The sequence below is a fragment of the Mus caroli genome, chromosome 2 (genome assembly GCF_900094665.2).
Source record: "Mus caroli chromosome 2, CAROLI_EIJ_v1.1, whole genome shotgun sequence".
NCBI lineage: Eukaryota > Metazoa > Chordata > Mammalia > Rodentia > Muridae > Mus > Mus caroli.
Genome location: NC_034571.1, coordinates 69479341 through 69499836, shown reverse-complemented (window position 1 = coordinate 69499836; position 20496 = coordinate 69479341). Strand labels below are relative to the sequence as shown.

General features: G+C 50.5%; 3 protein-coding genes across 3 annotated transcripts; all 3 read right to left on the bottom strand.

Annotated features, from left to right (window-relative positions):
- Positions 1–208: 208 nt before the first annotated feature.
- Hoxd10 (homeobox D10) lies at positions 209–3461 on the bottom strand. Its single transcript, XM_021180929.1, has 2 exons — positions 2634–3461; positions 209–1222 (listed from the first exon to the last, which is right to left on the bottom strand). Exons 1-2 carry the CDS (start codon positions 3376–3378, stop codon positions 945–947), a joined length of 1023 nt encoding a protein of 340 aa, XP_021036588.1. The 5' UTR covers positions 3379–3461; the 3' UTR covers positions 209–944.
- Positions 1163–13196, bottom strand: Hoxd11 (homeobox D11). Its single transcript, XM_021180939.2, has 3 exons — positions 12352–13196; positions 11150–11604; positions 1163–1222 (listed from the first exon to the last, which is right to left on the bottom strand). Exons 1-2 carry the CDS (start codon positions 13124–13126, stop codon positions 11369–11371), a joined length of 1011 nt encoding a protein of 336 aa, XP_021036598.1. The 5' UTR covers positions 13127–13196; the 3' UTR covers positions 1163–1222; positions 11150–11368.
- Positions 13197–17788: 4592 nt separating this feature from the next.
- Positions 17789–20496, bottom strand: Hoxd12 (homeobox D12). Its single transcript, XM_021156984.1, has 2 exons — positions 19861–20496; positions 17789–19701 (listed from the first exon to the last, which is right to left on the bottom strand). The coding sequence occupies exons 1-2, from the start codon at positions 20426–20428 to the stop codon at positions 19463–19465; spliced, it is 807 nt and encodes a 268-aa protein (XP_021012643.1). The 5' UTR covers positions 20429–20496; the 3' UTR covers positions 17789–19462.

The following is a 20496-nucleotide window of genomic DNA, read 5'->3' as shown; positions in this document are numbered from 1 at the left end:
GAATCACAAACCCTTCTCAAACCCATCATTGCCATATTCTAACAGCCTAGGTCTTCTCCAGTTTTTCTCCTCCCATCTCCTTTCTCCTGCCCCTCCCAGTCCCCTAGTCCACTGCCCCCTGAAGAGCAGTTTGGTCAGAAGAAACCCTCCCCAAAGGCTTTCCTCTCCATCAAAACGTATATTTCCATTTCAGAAAGCAGAAGGAACAAACCCATTTCCAGAGTTTATTGCATTACACATGCGACCAGAACATGCACAGAAAAGCACAGGTTGCGCTTGTACTTCTACCAAACCACAGATGCACCACAAGGAAAGGCTACAAGGCATAAGTCATCAATACTCCATTTCACCAAGGACAATTGCTAAGTTCATTTATGAAAAGATACATTGTAATGTGCTTTTTAAAGTCCCCCTCCCCCCAAAGCTTGTGGGTTTTCTTAATCTTTTGAAATATATATAGATATAGGTTGTTTGTTTTTTTAAAATACTGGATGTTTTCAAAATGCCATGAGTTCATGGGCTAACCACACACAGAGAACTTTTATGTTAGGAAAAACATGGAAAAGTCACATTGCTGGTGGGATAGATGGGTGGATGCGATGGATACGTTTAGATGGATGTTCTACAGTTCCAATAAGTTAAGACCCAAATGAAAATGCGCAGTAATAGTTACCCTGCATTACGATGAAAAAATAAATTACACGTGCTAAGTTTTTTTAATATATATATGTATACTCATAGGGATTACAGATCACTTGCAGCACGAACAGAATGACCCCAAAGTCACATTCTAGCAGGAAAACAGAACAGAACAGAACAAAACAAAACAAAACAAAAAAACCAAAGAGCAATGAAGGTTTTGTTTCCGCCTTGCCAGTCCTCCAGCACTCAGGCCTGGAACTCGGTGCCCCCTCTCGGATCCTGGCCTCACATGGGCCTCAGACCTAAGAAAAGGTGAGGTTGGCGGTCAGTTCTCGGATTCGATTCTCTCGGCTCATCTTCTTGAGTTTCATTCGGCGGTTTTGAAACCAGATCTTGACCTGCCTGTCGGTGAGGTTAACGCTCTTACTGATCTCTAGGCGGCGCTCGCGGGTGAGGTACATATTGAACAAGAACTCTTTTTCCAATTCCAGCGTTTGGTGCTTGGTGTAAGGGCACCTCTTCTTTCTGCCACTCTTTGCAGTGAGCCAATTGCTGGTTGGAGTATCAGACTTGATTTCCTCTAACAAAATTAAAGGGAGAAGAAAAAAAAAATCAAGATTTTTTTTTCTCTCAGTCCATTCAAATATACCCTTGGCCATGACCCTGCTGCCAGACAGGCTGCTTTGGACAATGCTGGTATTAAACATTACTTACAAAGGTGGGCATGAAGGGGATTGTAAATTGGTACCAATTTAGAAATAAACACTTAACTCGATGAATGAAAGGATATTCTGTGCCAGAGGCTGCCTCCTCATATTCTCTCTCTCTCTCTCTCTCTCTCTCTCTCTCTCTCTCTCTCTCTCTCTCTCTCTCTCTCTCTCTCTCTCTCTCTCTCCTACACAACTTTTCTGGGTTGCACAAAATGTGACTATAATAGCAAACTTTACAGGATTCCTCCCTCCCCCAAAAAACATTCTAAGCCGTCAGCCCACCAGAAAGAACCATAGCTTGCTTCATCTACCAGTATCTCACTACTGCTCCAGGGCCCCAAGTCGGCCGCTTCTTACCCACCCCTCCTAGGCAGACAAGGAGATCCACAACCAGGTTTATAGGGATGCAGGCTGTTTCAAGAGATAATGAGGAAGCAGGGATCCCTTCTCTACCCTGACTGGGCATTGTTACTGTTCCCCCCTCCCCCCCAGAATTTCCTCAATTTTTCTTTGCTCTCACACAAAAGCCTTCCTTCAGAAATGTAACTCTGTGGCTCACCCGGTAGACACTGAGGGACAGACTGCAGAAATGGGCGTGGGGGCTCAAGATTCCTTCTTAGAAACCCATATCCCTGGTTCTTTGCATTACCCCAGCCCTAGGTGGGCAATGCAGATCTGTTCTCCCCCTCCTCCGCCTTTGCCCTCTTTGTAGAAGATTGCAAAGCCTGCGGCACTTTCGCCAGACAAAGCCAAGGTTACCTAGCTCAGTAACGGCAAGAAGTCCTCTGCTTCCCCACCCAAGCACCAACAGGCCAAACCATTTCCTTCCCCTCTTAGATCGCAGGATGCGGGTGCAAACCCTTGAACACAAACACGGTGTCTTAGGCTACCTTAAAATGATCCCTGGGTTCAAGGCAAAAACTAGGGCTGCAAATCTGAGCCAAAGAAAAGCGGGCACTGGAGCCCTGTTTACAAACGGCTGGTCTCCTTTTAGCTCTTTTGTTGTATTTCGGATCTGACTCAAGACTGATAAACCCGGCAAGCCTGTCCTCTGCCCAGGCGCCATCAGCTTGGGGCCAGGTCTGGCCGGAGCAGCGGGAGAGAAGCCGGGACCCTTTCAAGGCAGGGATCTCCCTTCTAAAACCCGGGTGGAGCAGCACCTGCGGAGTATGGGCTCTGAGCTCCGCTGCCCGGGCTCCGCTCTGGGCACCCGAGCGCTCCCTTTTCGAGGTTTTACCGGACTGCACGCCCCGCTGGGGTGGCAACTCTGTTCATACCGACCTTTGCTTTCCTTCTCCTGCACTTCGGGACTGGACACGGAAACCTCAGCCAGGCAGCTCCTGTCTTCGGGAAGGCCGCCTTTGGCCTCGGGGCTCTCCACTTGGGAGACTTTAGTGGGCTCCTGGCCGCTCGCGCTTTCGTTCATCTTCTTTTCCATCTGCAGCTGGGCAGCCGAGAGCTGCGGCTTGGCCGCGCCACGAGGGTTGAGCTGGAGCATGACAGTGGAGCTGCCTTCGGGGCTGTTATTGTACTCTTGGGTTTTCCCGGTGGCGTAGGTCTGACTCAGTCTAAAATATCCAGGGACAGGAACCTCGGGGTTCTCAACAGGACAAGACTCGGGGACCAGCCTCTGGTACGAAGGGACCTCGGCAGAAATGAGTTTGTTGCGCTTATCAGAATACATGCAGCAATTGGATTCTTCTTTAATGTTGGCGGTGAATGAGCAAGTGGGGACTTGCTGTGTAACAGGTTGCTCTATTCGACAAGATCTGTTCGGGTCTGTCCAACTGTCTACTTGAGGTATATAAGGATGTACATTCATACCCATATTTTGGTGGTTCACTTCTCTTTTGGCCAAAGACGGGAGCAGTCCACAGGTTTGCATTCCATAGGTCCCCATGTCTGCGCTAGGTGGTGGCATGTACATGCTGGCGCTGCTCGAATAAAAACTGTCACTCCTGCAGGCACTGATCAAGGAATCTACTAAAAAAGTATTAGCAGCAGGAGAGCTGTTGGGAAAGGACATTTTGGGGAGGAATTTGAAGAAGAGAGATTGTGTCCTTTGTAGGCTGACATCGCTAGGAAAACATTCCCGGTGTAATTGTGGATGCCTCTGCCGACCACATGACAACCAAGCCAATGAGATTTGAAAATGGCCTTGAGCCGCAGCCTCCTTGCAGGTCACGTGTTCCCCAGCCCGGCCGGCTGGCCGCGTAAGCACGGACAACAGCGACATCTACTAAGCGCCTGTGATAGTGCGCGTTGGAGACAACCGGCCCAGAGCTCTGCTGCCGGCCAGCCTGTCTCCCGGGGCTTGTTTGGCCGGCCTGCCTGCCCCACTCGAGTCCCCCACCCGGCCACCGGGCCCCGCCAGCGGAAGGAAAGGCTTGATTCGAGGGGCCTCCGGGAGGACACGCGCACTGAGGGAAGTCAGAGCGCTGTGGCGCCTGCTCACAGAAGCGCTCTCCCTGCACATACCCAGGCAGAACGCGCCCAAGAGGGCCGGTTCCAAGGAAGGGATAGGGGCGCGGGCTGGTTAATTTAGTACTGGGCAGCCAGGAAGGTGAGTCCGATTCCTCTAGTTCGGAAACATCCCTCCCTAGGATTCCAAAGCGGGGGTGAAAATCTTCAGTGCAAAGATTGGACCAAGGTGTCGGGGAAGCACTGGCGAATAGGGCCCCGAGGGTCGAGAGGCCACCACGCAACTGGGCAAACCCGAAGCTCGGATGATGGTTCCAGCCCCGTAGCTACCCTCTCCTTAGATCTTTCTGCTAGAACTAAGGGGGAAGGGGGGGGGGGAGATCGGCACCCAGGAGCTTCTGGAGCCTTGACTCTGAGAGTAACCACACCCTGACCTTTGAGGACCGGCCGCTGGGAGCTTCCTAGCTGGGAGATAATCCTTCGCCAGCCATTCCCTATTCGCGAAAGCGTCTCTCCGGCTCCCAGAAACAGCTGAAGCCAGATTTCCTTCCCCTGATAACACAGGGCAGAGAGAAAGGAAGGAAAAAGAAAATTTTTTTCAAAAGAAAAGGGAAAACTCTGATCCCCGGGCTCCACAAGTTTTAGGAAACCGGGCCAGAAGAAAAAATAAAAATAAAAAAGAGGAGAGAGCAAAGCAAACGTGTCATTTAGATCTTCTGCAAAGAAAAATATGTTTTCCTTTTATGGATTTTGTAAAAGCATTGGTTTCTGACAAGTGCAAGGTACAAGGGGTTGTGGAATTTATTAATACATATTAAGAAGAATCAGGGCGATCAATAAAATTCTCATCTACATTCTTGGGCTACTTGGTAATTTTCTTGCTTCTGAAGGTTTTTAAAGAGTTATACCCGCTGTTGCCACAAACGGGAAGATATTTTATTAACAAATCAATCGAGACTTTGTAAAGGATAAGATTAATAGTTAAGATTTAGCATAATGGCGTTCGCTTTATGAATTATTGAAAATTATACTATTGATTTTTCCCCTCCGCTACTAACCAAGAAGGTCAATTTTTGTTTTAACACAAATCGTCAAATATTAAAAGCTATACTTTTGTCAGAAGTTAAATTTTATAGCTTTGGACAATCCCTAAAATTCTTTGACAAGGTTTTGTTTGGGCAAGAAGGGGATAAAGAGGGAGAGTCTTAGTCTTCCGTTTCCTCTGGTGAGGGAAAGTTTTATAAAGAGGATATGGTCTGGGGTTGTGGTCCAGCTCATTAAAGAACAACCACTGCCACAACCGCCGTGGAAACTCAGAATTTTATGAGAAACTTGAACAACTTCCTCCCTTCTTCTTTGGTTGCAGGCGGCGAGCCGCCTTGCGGAAGCCCGGGGCCTTAGGACAGCAGCAGGGAGCTTTAACCTTGATTTCCAAAGACTTGCCCTGGACCAGAGGCCCTGCCTGTGTGTGGGAGCCGTCCTTCGGCCTTCCGGGTCCCGTTCCCGGCAGTCAAGAAAGTAAAACGGACCCGGAAACTGTGACCGTGAACCAGCTCCCAGTCGGAAAAGACATCTGTGTTCCCTTCTCCCACATTCGCCCAGGAATGGGCTGGCCTTGGATTTCAGGCCCAGAGACTGAACTTGTGGATAAATCTGTTTTCCGCCTCAACAGAACATTTCTGTGGGGTTCGATGCTCTTTAAGGAGCCCTCAGCATTCTGGGGGACCTAGTTGCTCCTTTACAAAAAAAAAATTTTTTTTTCACTCACACCCCAGCAAAGTCCTTTGTCCCCCTCCCTCCTCTAAAGGAATTTCTCCAGGCCTGATGAAAACAGGCTTGGAGGTTATTTTCGGCCTTGGGACCGATTGGCTAGTCTCCTCTCAGTGCCCTCGCCCAAACAATAACCCCTTTTAAAAAACTCCACGGTGGCAATGAGACAGACCTTTTAAACCTTTACGCAGCTGTTCAAATACAACATCATTGTCAGGTTAAAGCCTGGAGCCTCTCACTGCTCTGGCTGCTGCACCCCGGTGGTGGAGCCCGAGATTTAAACATTACCTTTCTACAAGGGGTGGCTATTTTTAAGCTGGGGAGGGGGTGGAGGGTGTTAAGTAAGGCATAGGGGGGAAAAGAACTTTGGTCCCTAAGTTGCTAAGATCTTGATCAAACCTAACAACCACTGATTAGCACCTCAAAATTTCCCTTTTTACATTGTGACGATCAAATTCTGAGCTACAGCTAAATATGCCCAGAGCTGAACAATGTGCCCTTAGCACAGCTCTCGGCAGTCCCCCTGACGCCAGCTTGGCGCTTAGGCATTGTGTTGCTTTGCATCTCGGCCAGGAGAGCTGCCCAGGTTTCCATTGCCAAATTTTCCTAATCCCAAGCAATGCAGAGCTGTTCAATCTAATCAGGAATTTTATGCCCATCAAATGCCCTTTCATAATCTTTATTTATACACGAAGAAAACACCCAGTCTAAAAACAAGCAATTCCTTACAGAGCTGGTAAGTCTGAAGTGAAGTGGGAGAGGCAAGCTCTGCCTTTTCTCTGTGTGGGTCTTTCTGTTTCAGTGTCCCATGGCTTCAAGCTCAAAGTCACCTCGTATTAGATTGGAGTTTAAATAGACCTTCACTCAAAGGCAGAGAGGGGAAATGTGTATGCCAACTTAAAAATGGAATCTATTCTCTCAAAAAAAAATTGTTTTTCTCTTTCGAATTTCTGCTTTCAGACTGATTCCTGGCGTCAAAACTGTCAATATGTTAAATTTCTAGAATTTAAAACATGAGCAAAATGAAAATACTGTGAGAAGGGAGGACAGAAAATGTGCCTTAAGATCTTAGAGCTGACACAAAGCAAATGGAAGGGAAAGGCAGTAGCTTTAGAGGCCAACTTTTATTTTGCTTCGAGTGTTTAATGTAGTGGTTGGTGGTTTTTAAAAAGTCATCTTTAGATTCTTTAGGGCAGTTAATATTAATAATAAGCCAACATTGCATCGTAAAAGAGATGGATACCCATATTTGTACCGAGACGCCTGTCTCCCTGGCAGGTTTTTTTTTTTCCACAGAAAAAAATTAAAAGGTCGCCTTAGCAAGAAATTACCATTTGTAATAATAATAATAATAATAATAATAATAATAATAATAATAATAATAAAGTGGCTTGTATCTTCACTCTCTTGTCTTCTTCAGAAGGGTAAGGCTCTGGGCCTAAGAGGACCTATGGGTTCCTAGGGTCTCCCTGAATTAGAGCCGTGAGCTGCCTCTGGATTCTGTCACTCTTTGGACAGAGAGTGGATAGGGACAAATTAAAAGCTGCCTCCCCAGGGCGCCCGTCTGGGTTGCACTGAGCACTGTGGCAGCAATTGGAAAGGACTTTTGAAAAGCAAATGGGAGACTACTACGGAAGGATCTACAGAGATAAGTGTAAGAAATGGAGAAGGGCCGAGCCTCTCTACACAGACACAAAAGACTCCTTCCTACTTGGCGCATTTTCTCTCTACTTCAGAATCTGAAGAACTTGGCGCCTCAGAATCGGTAGCCTCCGCCAAGAGCCCCAGGCATTCTAGCCGGCCTCAAGAAGGGGAGGTTTTCAGCCCCTGAAGTCCCTGATCCCATCCCCTGCTCTGTAACAGGACCACATTGGGCGAGCGCGGCCGGGAGGAATGACACTGTGGACCGCGCAGCAGCGGTGGTCCGCCCGGCGGCTGCCAGCCAAGGCCAAGGGGCCCCCGCACAGCCAGATGCGCGGTCGATGAAGCTGCCTACAAAGGAACACAACGACATTTGGGGAGGGGGGTCTCACCCCATTAGACTGAAACCGAAGTTAGGTCCTGAGAAAGGTCGTTTTACAGAAGCAAAGCCAACCGGCAGCAAGACAGGCAGAGCCGGGCATCCGCGCGGGGAACACCCACGCCTCTCTCTGGCGCCTAGCCGGGGAGTCATGGCGCCCCAGCCTCCCGCAAGCAAAGCCAGCTCTGGGAAACCCGGAGAACTAGCGGACAAGAAAGCCCTAGAGCCTGTGGTTCAGCGAATGGATGGAGGGAGGCAGAGGTCAGTGCAAATTTCAGGGACTGCAGGCTCTTAACAAGGAACTTAGGGGTGAAAGGGAGAGGGAGCCGCCATCCTCCCTTTGAGCCCTTTCTTCACACTTGTGGACCGCGGGCAAGGATGCAAGAGAAGGGTACATAGACATTCCCCAATGTCCCGGAATTTGCAGGAACAGTGAATCACAGGAGCAATTTTAACTGTTTGTAAGAGCCAGTGCCCAAAGCAAACTGCGCACCTCAAGGTCAGCGGGCAGCTAGGAAAGGTGGCCCGGATTCAGTCAAGTACAGTGGCCTGTTACTTCAAATGCATTTCCATTCAAGACACTTTGAAATACAAACGTCCTCACAAAGAGTCTACTGTCTCCAGTAGCCGCATCGGTCCAGTCTGGCACCCGCACCCCAATTTCTAGCCCTCTTTGCCCTGGGGTAACCAGGGGTAGCACCCAAGTCATGCATGGACTAGAATCCTCAGCCCCAAACGACGCCCACGATCCCCATGGAGTTTCTTTCTTTCTTTCTTTCTTTTTTTTCTAAGTACATGCTCAGCTAAGTTGCCAACGCCCTAATCTGTTTTAAACAAAAGCCGTTTAATCATCCCAGCCATCTGAAAGCTCACAAGACGCGTGCGGTTTGGGGGAAATGGGAAGGGGTCTTACGTTTGTCATCGCTCTCCACACTCAAACCAACATGAAAATAGATTTTCATAATTAATTAACTCCCAGTGGCTATGACGTATTTCAAACCACAGCTATTTGTCTTTTAAAAATATTTTCTTGACACCATCACTTTATCTACCAAGGTATTTTCCACAGCGACTTTAAGGAGACAACGATTAGGGGGATCTCCTGTTTCAGAAGACTGGTTGCCTCTTTTCCCCTGTCTCTCTACAACTTCTCAGACTCATGGCTGGTTGGAACAAGCAAATAGCAAACACCTTAACGACTGCCTGTTTCTAACGGGTGGGCCAAGATTCCTTATTAGACTCTAGGATTGGAAAAAAAAAAAAAAAAAAAGGTACCGCAGCCTCTTGGCAAATAAGGTTTCTGGAACATGAGCGCGCCCTCGTGTGGCTGTAGAAGTTCTTGCAAACGGAAAATAGTGTTTCTCTCGTTTGCCTGGAGTGTGCTGGCTGGCACACAGCTTGTACATTTAGACCCAGTTAAAAGAAGAAGAAAAAAGAAAGATAAGGGAAAAGAAACAAACCAGTTTTATGGTTTGTTTCAAACAAACAGTATGATCCCAGAAAGATCATATTATTAGGGCATTTACAGGTAAACCAATGCCCAGAATTCTAAACAAAATAATCACTTTTTGAGTGAAATAGTTTGATTGTCTGCTTTGTTTCTATTTTATCCTTTACCAAAGATTTAGAAATGCATTTATGAAACAATATAACTATATTTTATTTTGTTCTATATTTTATAAAGTGCTAGAGTTTATTTAGCAGGGTGGCAAATTGCTTTCAAATGCTAGAGATGATGTAAGTCTAATCAGAATTAACTGTCTCAAATGTCTTTTAAAAAACTGCAGTTCTTCATTACAGCAAAGAGAAACTCTTTCTAAGATCTTCCCAAATTCTCAGCACACCCTAGCTCTAATAATAGTTAATAGGCATTTTGATCTAACAAGTGTTTTTATTTTTATTTTCCTAAGAAGTCAGTTGCTATTAAATTACTCAAATGTTGGGAGGGAAATTATAGTTATTGATCCTGAAATTAGGAATTTTCCTAGATTTATGGTGAACCCCCAGTATGATTCTGTATGGTCATAAATATGTGTGTGGGTCTGGATGTATGAGCCTGGGCGGTGGTTAGAAATCACAGAAGAACTTTAAGGCGCCTAATTATTCAGAGAGGTTAAAGGTGATGACCTTGACATTTTGGAAGTTCAAAGGCATACACTTATGCACTTATGTTTTTCTTTGCCCCCCAAAAGCTTTGGCAATTTAAAAAATTCATATTTTAAAAAGCATACTTTCTCAGAAAAGGCATGAGCTGCTGTGCATCTTATGGATTTATTTTTAGACTTTGGGCTTCTGAGAGGTTAAGAGTCATAAGATCCACTTCACTCTTGTCAGATCAAGAGGAGGTTTTCTCACATCTCCAGTTTATTGCACATTGCGGAAATCTCTTTTGGGCCCACCAGAAGGTGTATAATATAACCCAATTAAGCTGTTTAGAACTTTGAGTTTTATGGTGTTGTCTAGACAGTTCAAGGTTTTGTAAACAGCCTGGCTTGGTCCTGTGACATAAAGGGCACTGCAGCCCTCACCACATTCTTTAACTTAAAGCGATAAATGTGGTGAGAAGCAGTTTTGCAGCCTTAGTCCAGTGGGGGGGGGGGAGTCACAGTCACTGCTTCATGACATCAGAAAGACCCCAAGTCCCTGTACCTATTAACTTCCTCTTAACAAACTTCCCCAGCCTCACATGGAGGATTTCCCCCCTTCTTCTTCATAAGAAACTCTAGCTCCTTGTCACCATGTTAAGAGATCATTTGGATCTTCTAATTAAGTTTAAATTTGTTTTTTCCTTCCAAAAATTCCAAGTTCATTAGACTAGAGGTGGGGGTGGGGTGAGAATTTGCTCTTAGACTCCTACTGCTTCAATCTCATTGCCAAGAAGAAGAAGAAGAAGAAGAAGAAGAAGAAGAAGAAGAAGAAGAAGAAGAAGAAGGAGAAGGAGAAGGAGAAGGAGAAGGAGAAGGAGAAGGAGAAGGAGAAGGAGAAGGAGAAGGAGAAGGAGAAGGAGAAGGAGAAGGAGAAGGAGAAGGAGAAGGAGAAGGAGAAGGAGAAGGAGAAGGAGAAGGAGAAGAAGGAGAAGGAGAAAAAAGACAACCAGTATTGCTGGATCACACCATCAATTCAGAAATGTAACACTAACATGATTTTTTAGAGCCAGTGTAGCCTACAGGGGGTGTGAAGGACCAATTCCTATTATGGTGAGATTAAAAAGTGTCCCAGCGGGCTTTCGGTTGCATGAGGAAGGGGTTTCTGGTCACTAGGACAGCCTGATTAGCCACTAAACTTCTTCAAACAGTAAAATCCATGCAGTGTATTGAAGCTGGGACCTCCATTTTGCTAGAAACCATTTATTCACACACAAAAAGACAGTGACTCATGCCCAAAGGTACATTTCCCAGAGTTTAAATAATCTGTGTTCACTGAGGGGAAAGAAAGGGATTTCTTAAACTCAAAACAAAACACTGGCTCCTTCTAACTCCATGGCCTAACTTCCTACAGATCTCGCCGCGTTCATGAGGACTCAGAGAGGGGGGAGAGGAACAACAGCGCATTGGCGGTAAAATTGGAAAGGGATGTTTGCATTTACCATGTTCCCCTTATTAGGATCCGCACAGCCAAGTTCCGGGCCTCTTCCTCAGGCTGTAGTGGTCGCTGGGAGGTCCCGAGTTGAAGGCGAGAAGGAATCGTGAAGTTCCACAGAGAAGAGGCGTCATTGAACCCAAGGACATTGGGCCTGCGGAGAGCAGGCTGGTGGGGAGGAGGGTGGGTGAGTGGGGCTCTGGGGAGGGGGTACATCCTGGAGTTCTCAAAATAAGGGGTTTCCAGTGAAATACTGCAGACGGTCCCTGTTCAGTTTCTTTTCTTTCATCCTGCGATTCTGGAACCAGATTTTGACTTGCCGGTCAGTGAGGTTGAGCATCCGAGAGAGTTGGAGTCTTTTCTCTTTGTTTATGTATACATTAAAGAAAAACTCGCGTTCCAGTTCGCGGATCTGGTACTTGGTGTAGGGACAGCGCTTTTTCCGGGACCTCTGGGGGGCCACTGCAAGGAAAAGAAACCAAGAGGTGAGAGAGGCTACTGCTTGCCCCCACCCACTCTGGCCACTGAGCTAGGGCCAGGCCTTGGCCCAGTTAGGGACGTCCCTTGCCGCCGTTGAAAGGCCCTGCCTGCGTCGTGGGGGATGATATATGGGCGGGCACAGTAGAGTGCGGGCGTGGACATGTGTTCACGCCCGGGGACACACACACACACACACACACACACACACACACACACACACACTAGGCTGGCACTGAGAGAGGAAAAAGGATGATGGCAAGGCAGGCTCTGAACTGGAACATGAGGGGAGAGACACAAGAGCGCGCCCACAGGAGCATCTGCTCAACTCCGAGCTGAGCGCCAGCCAGAGGTTGGGGTTAAGCCCAGTGCCGGAAGATCACCTACCCTCTCCCTGAAAGGCAGGAGGCTCTCGTGTTCCCACTCATCAACTGGCTCCAAATATTCTTCCCTCCTCTAAGGTCCTCAACTCACCCACCCACCCCCACCCAAATAGAGGGAAAGCTCTCTACGGCGATTAATGTCCTCTTCGAAGTCTACCTTAAGCCCACCTAAATTGGTTTCCTATCATAAACACGCTTTACAACGACCCGGGAAATCTTATAGGATGTATAAACCCCCTCGAATGCTTATAAAGTAGCACATAAAACGGCGCAAGCAGAGGGAGGTCCCCCCCCCCCCCCCCCCCTCCACCGCCCCGGGCCAGCCCCTCGGCCCGCGCCCAGCGCCTACCTGTGCCGCCGCTCTTTTCGGCCCCTGCCTCCCCCGGGGGACCCTCGCCTTCACCGCCACCGCCTTCCGCCGCCCCCTTGGGCTCTGGGCCCGGAGTCGCCTTGGCGCAGGGACTGCCCCCGCCGCCACCAGCCCCTGGCTTGGGGTCGCCCTTGTCAGCGGCGCCCTCGGGCTGTGGCGGCGCGGGAGCGGGCTGGGCCTGCGGGCCGGCGAAGGGGGGTCCGGGCGCCGCCTCGTAGAACTGATCAAAGCCCTGGGGCAGGATGCCGTTGCGACCCACGGCGCTGTAGAAGTTAGAGGCTGCGGCCGCCGGACCGTGCGGCGGCCCGGGAGCGCCGCACACCGGCTCGGGAGCCTTGAAGAGCACGTCTGGCCGGCGGCCGGCGGGCGGGAGCAGATCTCGTTGCATGGCCGCCTCCTCGGCCGCCGCTGCCGCCGCCGCTGCCGCCGCCGCCGCGGCGTAGTAAGGAGCGTAGCCCCCGGAGCCGCCGCCACCCCCGCCGGGACCGCCGCCGCCGCCGCCCCCCGCGCCACCGCCGCCTCCGCCGCGGTATGGCCACTTGGCGCGCTCCAGGCCGTAGTCGCGAAAGGCCACCTCCCGCACGGGCTGGACGTGCGGCGCCAGGTTGGAGGAGTAGGGGAAAGTCATCTGGCACGAGGACGGCTGCGAGAGGAACGACGGCTTGCTGGCGAAGTCCGACGGGGCCACGTAGTAAGCGCAGCCCGGCAGGTACATGCTGGCTGCGCTGGGGCCGCACTCGTCAAAGTCGTTCATGGCTGCGCGGCGTGCACGCCGGCAAGCCTCGGGCCGCTCCCCGCGCCTCCAACCTGAGCCATCGATTGCACAAGAGGCTTGGGCCAGGATCAACTAAGCAAAAATCCCCACCGGGCGCTGACGTGCAATTCATCTTGATTGATTCTGGTGGTAATTATGTCACGTGACGCCATGGAGAGAAATGTCCTTATATCTATATCAGCGCTCGCCAACACGCCCCGGGACGGCTCCTGGCGCCGAGACGCGCGCACGCTGGGGGCGGATCAGCCTTCAGCTCCCGCCAGCTCTCCCAGGGCACTCCCTGAGCAGGCTGCGCTGCAGGCCGGTCACCTGCGCGCCGCCGGCGGCTGCCACCGCTGGGCGCATCTGCCGCCACCGGACTGGGCCGCCCGCCCGCCTTAGCCCGCCCGCGCTGCTTTAAGTACCCGGACCTAGGCCGGAGGGGAGGAGGAGGGAGGGAGAAGGAGGGGGAGGAAGGGGGAAGGGAGAGCAGCGGAGAGTGGTGGGGGGAGCCCCGGCCCTGGCACAGAGGACTAGGTGTGAGAGTGTGAGGTTCCCACCCCCACCTTTTCTGCAGCCGCTCCCTCCCCCGCGACACAGCCACCCTCCGTAGCTCACCGGCTGGGAGCTTGTTGCTTCTTGTTCAAGGGGCGTAATTGCGACACTCTCTAGGGCGCAGGGAGCCCTGATTTACATATTTCTCTGCGGAGTGCGTTCCGGCTGGTAGGGATTTGGCTCTCTTGGGTTCTGACACCAGGGACAAGAGTGCAGACCCTGGAAAAAACGACTCCCAGGAGCTAGGCTTGGCGTGGGCCTTGGTAGCCATTTGGCCTTTTTTTCTTCCAGGTTTTTCCGCTCTGTTCCCTTCCCTCCTTTCTTTGCTTACTACTCACTCCTCTCCTTTCTCTCTCCTGTCTTCCTCTCTTCCTTTCCTCTCCTCCATCCCGCTTTCTCTCCTTTCTCCAGTCTTTCTCAGTACCCCATCCTTTCCCTTTACTCTCTCTCTCTCCCTCCCTCTCTCCCTCCCTCTCTCCCCTCAATACTCAGCCATTGTGGAAACACAGAGGTCCCAGTTTTCTGGCTTTCCTCAAAGCTCTGAGGGTCTGAAGAACAAAAGGAAGATAAGTCCCACTCTCACAGAATAAGGGCCCTACTCACCCTCACCGCCCACAGACAAATCCCTTGTACTTTGGCCTTCCTCTAATCGTCTTCTGTGTTCAAGTCCCTTGGAGCTTTCACTGTGTATGAGCCCCACTAAGCCCTGAGCAACCTCGTGGCATATCCCCAAGACTCCTCTGGAGCCCTTGAATTTGATGGTCATAGCATCTCCCAGGGAGATCGGTTGGTTCTCCAGGGGCCCTCAATAGCGTCTGCCGGCCCGCTGGAGTCTATCTGTACCACCTGACTCCGAGGTAGACTTTCCAGGCCCCCAGCCACTTGCTCCAAAGCCTCACTCTCTTCTGGCTGCAGCAATCCTCTCAGGCCTGGAGTCCAAAAGAGGCCTAGGCTCCCACCTCCAGCTTACCAGGCCTTTAGTCTCTCCCCAAATCCAAATCCCAGAACCAAAGGCAGCAGCCTTCCTCAGTGTTCCTCTACCCAGGAATCAGCCCAGAGGCCCAGGCTTCAGCGCTATGCCCCGTTAGGTAGCTCTGCTCTGGTTCCCTTCCTTTCCCCAGACCGCTGCAGTTCGGGTCCTGTGCTCTTTGCGCACCCAGCCGACTTAAGAGAAAAGGCCGGTGGTCTGAGTTGCTATCTATTTTCTAGCCGTCGCCCCTTCCTCTTCTCCTCCCTCCTTTCTCCATTCCTCTCTTTCCTCCGCCCTCACCCGTGTCTGCTTCCCTCCCCCCAAAACTGCGCAAACAGGTCTGTGGCAGTGACGACTGGCGCTCCCCAAGCTCTCTCCCATCCTAGGTGACCCCTCCCTGCAACTGCCACCCCCCACCCAGATTCCTGTTGGCACCATTCTCCTAGCCCGGAGTCCCGACACACAGCGTATTTTTATCTGCCTCCCTATCTCCATCCCAGTTCCAAGCCTCTCCCTTTCTGAACCCTGGTCGACGCCCCTGGATCTGTCTCCTAAAATGGCTCCCCTGACACAGCACGGTGTTCCTGGGGTCGTTCAGCACGGAGGGCAGCGGTGCCCCCCCAATCTTTGCATGTCTTGGGATGCAAAACAATTTCCCCACCTTTTCTCTGTTCACCCCACCGACCGTCGCCCCTAAAGTGAAGTCTGCTGGCTGCGGAAAAGGGAAATGGAAAGGAGGAACCATTCAAGTTCAACGACATGGCGACGGCAGCTCCGGCGGGAGCCGCGCTTTGGCAGGGGAGGGTGCGCCATCTGCAGCGGCGCGCTAGCACATAGGGGAAGGGGCGATGGGCCCCCCTCCACTCCTTAGCGTACAACTCGCCCCCACATTCTCCCCACAGCATTCATCCTTGGCCCAACCCGTTTTGCTCCTTAGCCCCAGCTCTCTGCTTTGGTCATCACCCCGAAAAACCATGAAAATCCACAGCCCCTGCACCCGCGCGTTCCGCTAGAGAACCTACCGTGAAGACCCGAGCGTTGTGTCCTTGTCCTTGCTTATTCGATCCTACTTGAAACACTGGGAGCACTCACGGCCTTCGGGGCTCGGCCAGCAGCTCTGAGAACGATAGCTTTCTGCGCAGCGCGTAGACGCGATGCGGTAATTTTGAGCCACCCAAGATAAGACACTAACTTGACCTTAACTTTGTCAGGGCGCCCCTGGTATCTGGAGAACGTGAACAGACACTGTCTGGCAGCTCTCGTAAAAGCTGACTGGGGAAGGGATTCTGAGTCATTTCATTTATTACCACTACAGTTCTGCAAGAAAGCTTTTCCTCCCTGCCAAACTTTAATTATTTATGCTCTTTTAGGAAACGAAAGAAGAGAAAAGCAGGGGAGGTGGGGGAAACACCCAGAGCCAGTCTCTTCCCTGCAGAGCCTACCGAAAAGACTTTAGCGGAGACTGGAAAACAACAACAACAACAAAAATGTGGGCAGATCACCTTTGTCCAAAGACTGTTGGACAGGCGCTGTGCCCCCCCCCCCACTACCACTGAGGGAAGTGGATGAGGCTGAGAGAGGCCAGTGATGGGGCACACCTCCCTCCCCCACCACCAGACATGAATATTTACAACGATTCTGGATTTCTCCTCCACTAGCTGGCAGCCAGGAAGCCTCCCTAGCCTGCCTCCCAAGGGGGGGAACCCTAGGCCCTTAAAAGCTTCCCCCTTTCGGCCTCCAGAGCTATCAACGGAGTGAACAGCAGGGTAAACCGTCCTTTTTTCCATTTTAAAACCTCTTTCTTAGTCAAGAGGCCTCGTGGATTGCAGCGTTTCAGAAGCATTTCACTCTCTACGAGGGAATGCGGAGCCATCAGATTTCAATATCTTTTCTCTTTGGCATTTGTTTCATACCCTGGTTCCAAATTTCTTTCAGAACTTCGGTTAGGGAAGGAGACTCCGTGGTCTTTGGATTTCTGTGGATCAGTAAAGGGGATGCATTTGGAAAACACCGCTGGACCTACAGATAAGATTTTATACTTAGGCTAATTTTCTTCTGGGACTGGTCTCTAGGAATCTCCCCCCACCCCCACCCCCACCCCCACACAAGCCATCCCAGAATACACAGAAACACAATGGCTTAGTATCATATCTATCTAGGAAAATTGGCCTGCATGTTTTGTTTTAGGGTCTGGGTCTGAGGAAGTCTGGCTTCTTCTTCCTTTCTCAGTCCTCTGGACCCAAGGTCTTTCAGTATGGCTTCTGCCTTTGTTCAGTTGTTTTTCGAGGAGAAAACCTCTCAATGCAGACTCAGACTCCAGAAACCTGGCTCAGTGCCACTCCCCTCCTGAAAGTAAGATGGGGAACCACAGGACCTTCTCAACCCCTTCCTTCTTACCTTCCAATTGTTGTGGGTAATTGTTTTCATTGTTAAAAAATACTGTATGCATAAATCGAATTTGTTCCCCAGGAAGGGAATTGGAACTTGAATATTCAGTATTAGAGATGTATTGGTCTTGCTTATTCTTTCTCTAGTGAGAGACTACTTTCTACCTTTATGAGTTAAGAGTCATTTTCAAAGGGGTTGCTTTTAAACAGGCCCTGGGTTTATTTGACTGAACTCTGGGCTCCAAAGGCATAAGGCAGAATTCCCAAGGGAGCCTGCTGAAGCCCTGGTGCAATTACCTAGGGAGCTTCCTAGGACTTAGCTTGGCCCTTAGAACTCTGACCACAACTTGGCAGAGAGATGTTTTGTTTTGAAATCTGAGGAGTCTCAAATCTTGACTCTCCCTTCCCCCACCAATTATAGTGAGCTTTAAAGTTTGAGAATTTAGGCAAAGTTGAGAATTCTTAGTCTACAAACTTTCAGTTTGCTTTGTGTTTAAGATACAACCACATCTGCCCAAGGACTCCCCCTTTGAATATTTCACACATATTCTGTCTATAATTATTTTTTAAAATATATAGCTGTTTCCTGACTGTCTGGGAAGCCATTTTCTCATTTAATGAACAGCAAAGACCAGAGTTGAAACCTCAAGTGGAGAAAAACAAAAAAACGAATTTGAGAGCCTGAAAAAGATTACAAAAGAATTTAAAACATCTTTTAAAAATGAGCATCAGCCCCCTAATAACTTGTCTGGGATCTGGATATTTATTTTCACTATGAAGCTAATATATACAGGAAAATGTTATTTTTACAAAATCAAAACAAAACATAAACGGCAACTGTTAGCACAGAAAATAATATTTAACACACCAACCGAGCTCAGTTGGGGCGAGGCTCAAAGGTCCTTGTGAGATGCCCTTCGAGGTCCAGTTCCTGGAGACCTTCTCTAAAGGAAAGCCATTGGACTTTGGGAAGGAATCATGAGCCTTTGGGATGTTGTGCATCTTGCTAAACGTTGGGGGTGGGGCTTAAAGCTCAAAAGAAGAGGCAAAGATTGTAGGGGAAGGCGGAGTTGAATTCACTGGGAATGAGGCTGGACAGATTCTATAACAGGCGTAGAACAACTTCATTCACAATTCAGAAAACCTAGGTTTCTCAAGGTAAACCTAGCAGGGCTTGGGGCCTTAAAAGCTTTACAAGAGCTGGCCACCAGTCTCTGAGAAGGGACACCCTAGCTAAGTTCTGATGGAGTTGGTGGGTGGTGAAGTGGGTGGGGAAGAAGTACTGGTTCTCTCTGTCCTTCAAGAGCAGCAACCACAGTCTGAGAATCTGAGCGGTTTCTTCTCCCACCCTTCAGACTCCTCTAGGAGGCATTTTTTTTGGGGGGGTCCTCTTCCTGTGGTGATACATTAAGGAAATTCAAGAAAGACAGACATGTGGATAACTTCATTCATTCAAGATGAGAGTCGTGGTTACAGAGTGCAGATCTGCCTCCCGCCTCCTCGCCTCCTCGCTTACTCTTCTTTCTTCCCTGTGCAGCCAAGCCTCAAAACAGGCCAGCAGCTCCCCTCACCCGTAGCTCAGTTCTGGGGATCTAGTTACAGAGTGCTTGGCCTTGGCTCAGGGATAGGTAAGGCTGGAGCAGGGGAATTATGACAGTCTAGAGACCATACTTTGTTTTGGAGTCCCAGTTTCTCTCCCTGTCTCTGAGAAGGAGATCTTCCAGCCTGTTTTACTCAGCAGGAGAACATTTGAAGCGCTGAGATTCCAAGGTATCCTTATCCTTTCCTTTCCCCCACAAGTCTGAAGGTCTAGGGTAGCTTTTGTCCTTCCAAATCATTCAGGGCAGATGGGGGTTGTGGAATCAGGCCCTTTCCTTCCTGCAGAGTGGAAAGCCCAGCTTTGTCACAAAGGGCTTCTGCTGCGAAGGGGCTGGAGTTATCCTCAGCCCCTTGCACTGCAGCGGGGTCTCAGGGCCTTTCTACCTGCACTTATACCCGGAGCTCTAGCTAGGCTCCTGTTTCATGCAGAAAGAGCTGGATAGAGAAAGAAAAAGAAAAGGAACACGTTGAAAACTGGAAAAAACAAACCCTCATACAGTGTTTCAATAGTGAGCCCCGGATGTAAACATCATAAACAAGGACAGGTGACCCCAGACACCATGCTGAATGTTTAAAACCAGTGTTAGATTGCAATTCCCAAACACCTCTCAGGAGGGTCCCAAAGAGAGCTGAAAGCGAAGGGGGCTCCACTGGCCTCATCTCCAAATCTCCTCCTGGTTCCTCAGTTACAGACTGAGCTGGAGGGCGGGAGGGCTCCCAGGACCAGAGGAGTGGGAGGGAAATCTGCAGCCCCAACACCTCCTCCACAGCCAGGCCTTGGTCCAAAAGGGCAAGCTTGGCAAGGCCTCGGGGGCCTGTAGGCAGCTAATAGAGGGCCAGTGCTTGCTCGCGCTGCACTACCCGCTTCTTCTTCATACGCCGGTTCTGGAACCAGATTTTGACCTGCTGGTCGCTGAGGTTCAGCCTGTTAGACAATTCCTTACGCTTCTGCCGGTTGATGAATTCATTGACCAGGAATTCGTTCTCCAGCTCCGCAATCTGCTGCTTTGTGTAGGGTTTCCTCTTCTTGCGGGCCCTCCCCGGGGCCGCCCCCCACGGCAGGCCTGCAACAGAGCCCCGACCCATGTCAGCTCGCTCAGATCAAATGCCCGCCCCACAGACATTCACCACTGCTGGTGGGTCTCGTCCCTGTCCAACTGTCCCTGACATCCCACCTCCCGTCCCTGCCTAAACTGGCTTGGGGGAGCATGGGCACTGTTTACCGTCGGGCAGTGAAGATCGCAGGCAAGAGGCCACCCCGGCCACTTGCACTGCCATGTTCAAGTTGAGCGGGCCTTTGGTGTCTTCCTTGAAGCTGGAGGCGCAGGGGGCCCCCTGGAGCAGGGTCGCAGAGCCTGGAGCGGTCCGGCCCACACCCGCGTAGTCATACTTGGTGCCTTTGAGAGCCGAATGAACCAGACTAGACTCGGGGGCGAAGGGCGGCCTAGTCCGGCTGCGTTCCTCAGATGCGGTGGGCGCATCAGGCGTATAGAACTTGACCTGGTCTTCGGGTCCGTCCTTGGTGCCTGGAGACTGCAGGCCAATTGGCCCAGAGCCGGTCAAGTAAGGCTGAGAGAAGCCTCCAAAGGCAGAGGCGGTGGCAGGCTGCGCAGGGGTGCATGAGGCGGGCGTAGTAGCCCAGGGCAGCGCGCTGCGAGGGTATGAGATGGGGGGAAGCGCGGCCAACTGGCTGCCATTGGCTCTCAGGTTGGAAAAGTAGAAAGAGTCCGGTGACTGTAAATTCAGAAGCGAGCCCACATAGCCAGCTCTGTAGAGACTGCGCTCACACATCTCCAACAAAGGGCCTCGGCTGTGCTCGCAACAGTATTTAGTTACAACCCGGAATAAGAGGACCGGCT

What these genes read in the sequence shown, in the direction of transcription:
- Hoxd10 (XM_021180929.1), bottom strand. Translation starts at nt 3,378, where the DNA reads ATGTCCTTTCCCAACAGCTCTCCTGCTGCTAATACTTTTTTAGTAGAT. An exon ending in GCAGGAGAAGGAAAGCAAAG is followed by an intron (nt 1,223 to 2,633) that starts GTCGGTATGAAC and finishes TAATTTTGTTAG; the next exon opens with AGGAAATCAAGTCTGATACT.
- Hoxd12 (XM_021156984.1), bottom strand. Translation starts at nt 20,428, where the DNA reads ATGTGTGAGCGCAGTCTCTACAGAGCTGGCTATGTGGGCTCGCTTCTG. An exon ending in GCGATCTTCACTGCCCGACG is followed by an intron (nt 19,702 to 19,860) that starts GTAAACAGTGCC and finishes GCTCTGTTGCAG; the next exon opens with GCCTGCCGTGGGGGGCGGCC.
- Hoxd11 (XM_021180939.2), bottom strand. Translation starts at nt 13,126, where the DNA reads ATGAACGACTTTGACGAGTGCGGCCCCAGCGCAGCCAGCATGTACCTG. An exon ending in CGAAAAGAGCGGCGGCACAG is followed by an intron (nt 11,605 to 12,351) that starts GTAGGCGCTGGG and finishes TTTTCCTTGCAG; the next exon opens with TGGCCCCCCAGAGGTCCCGG.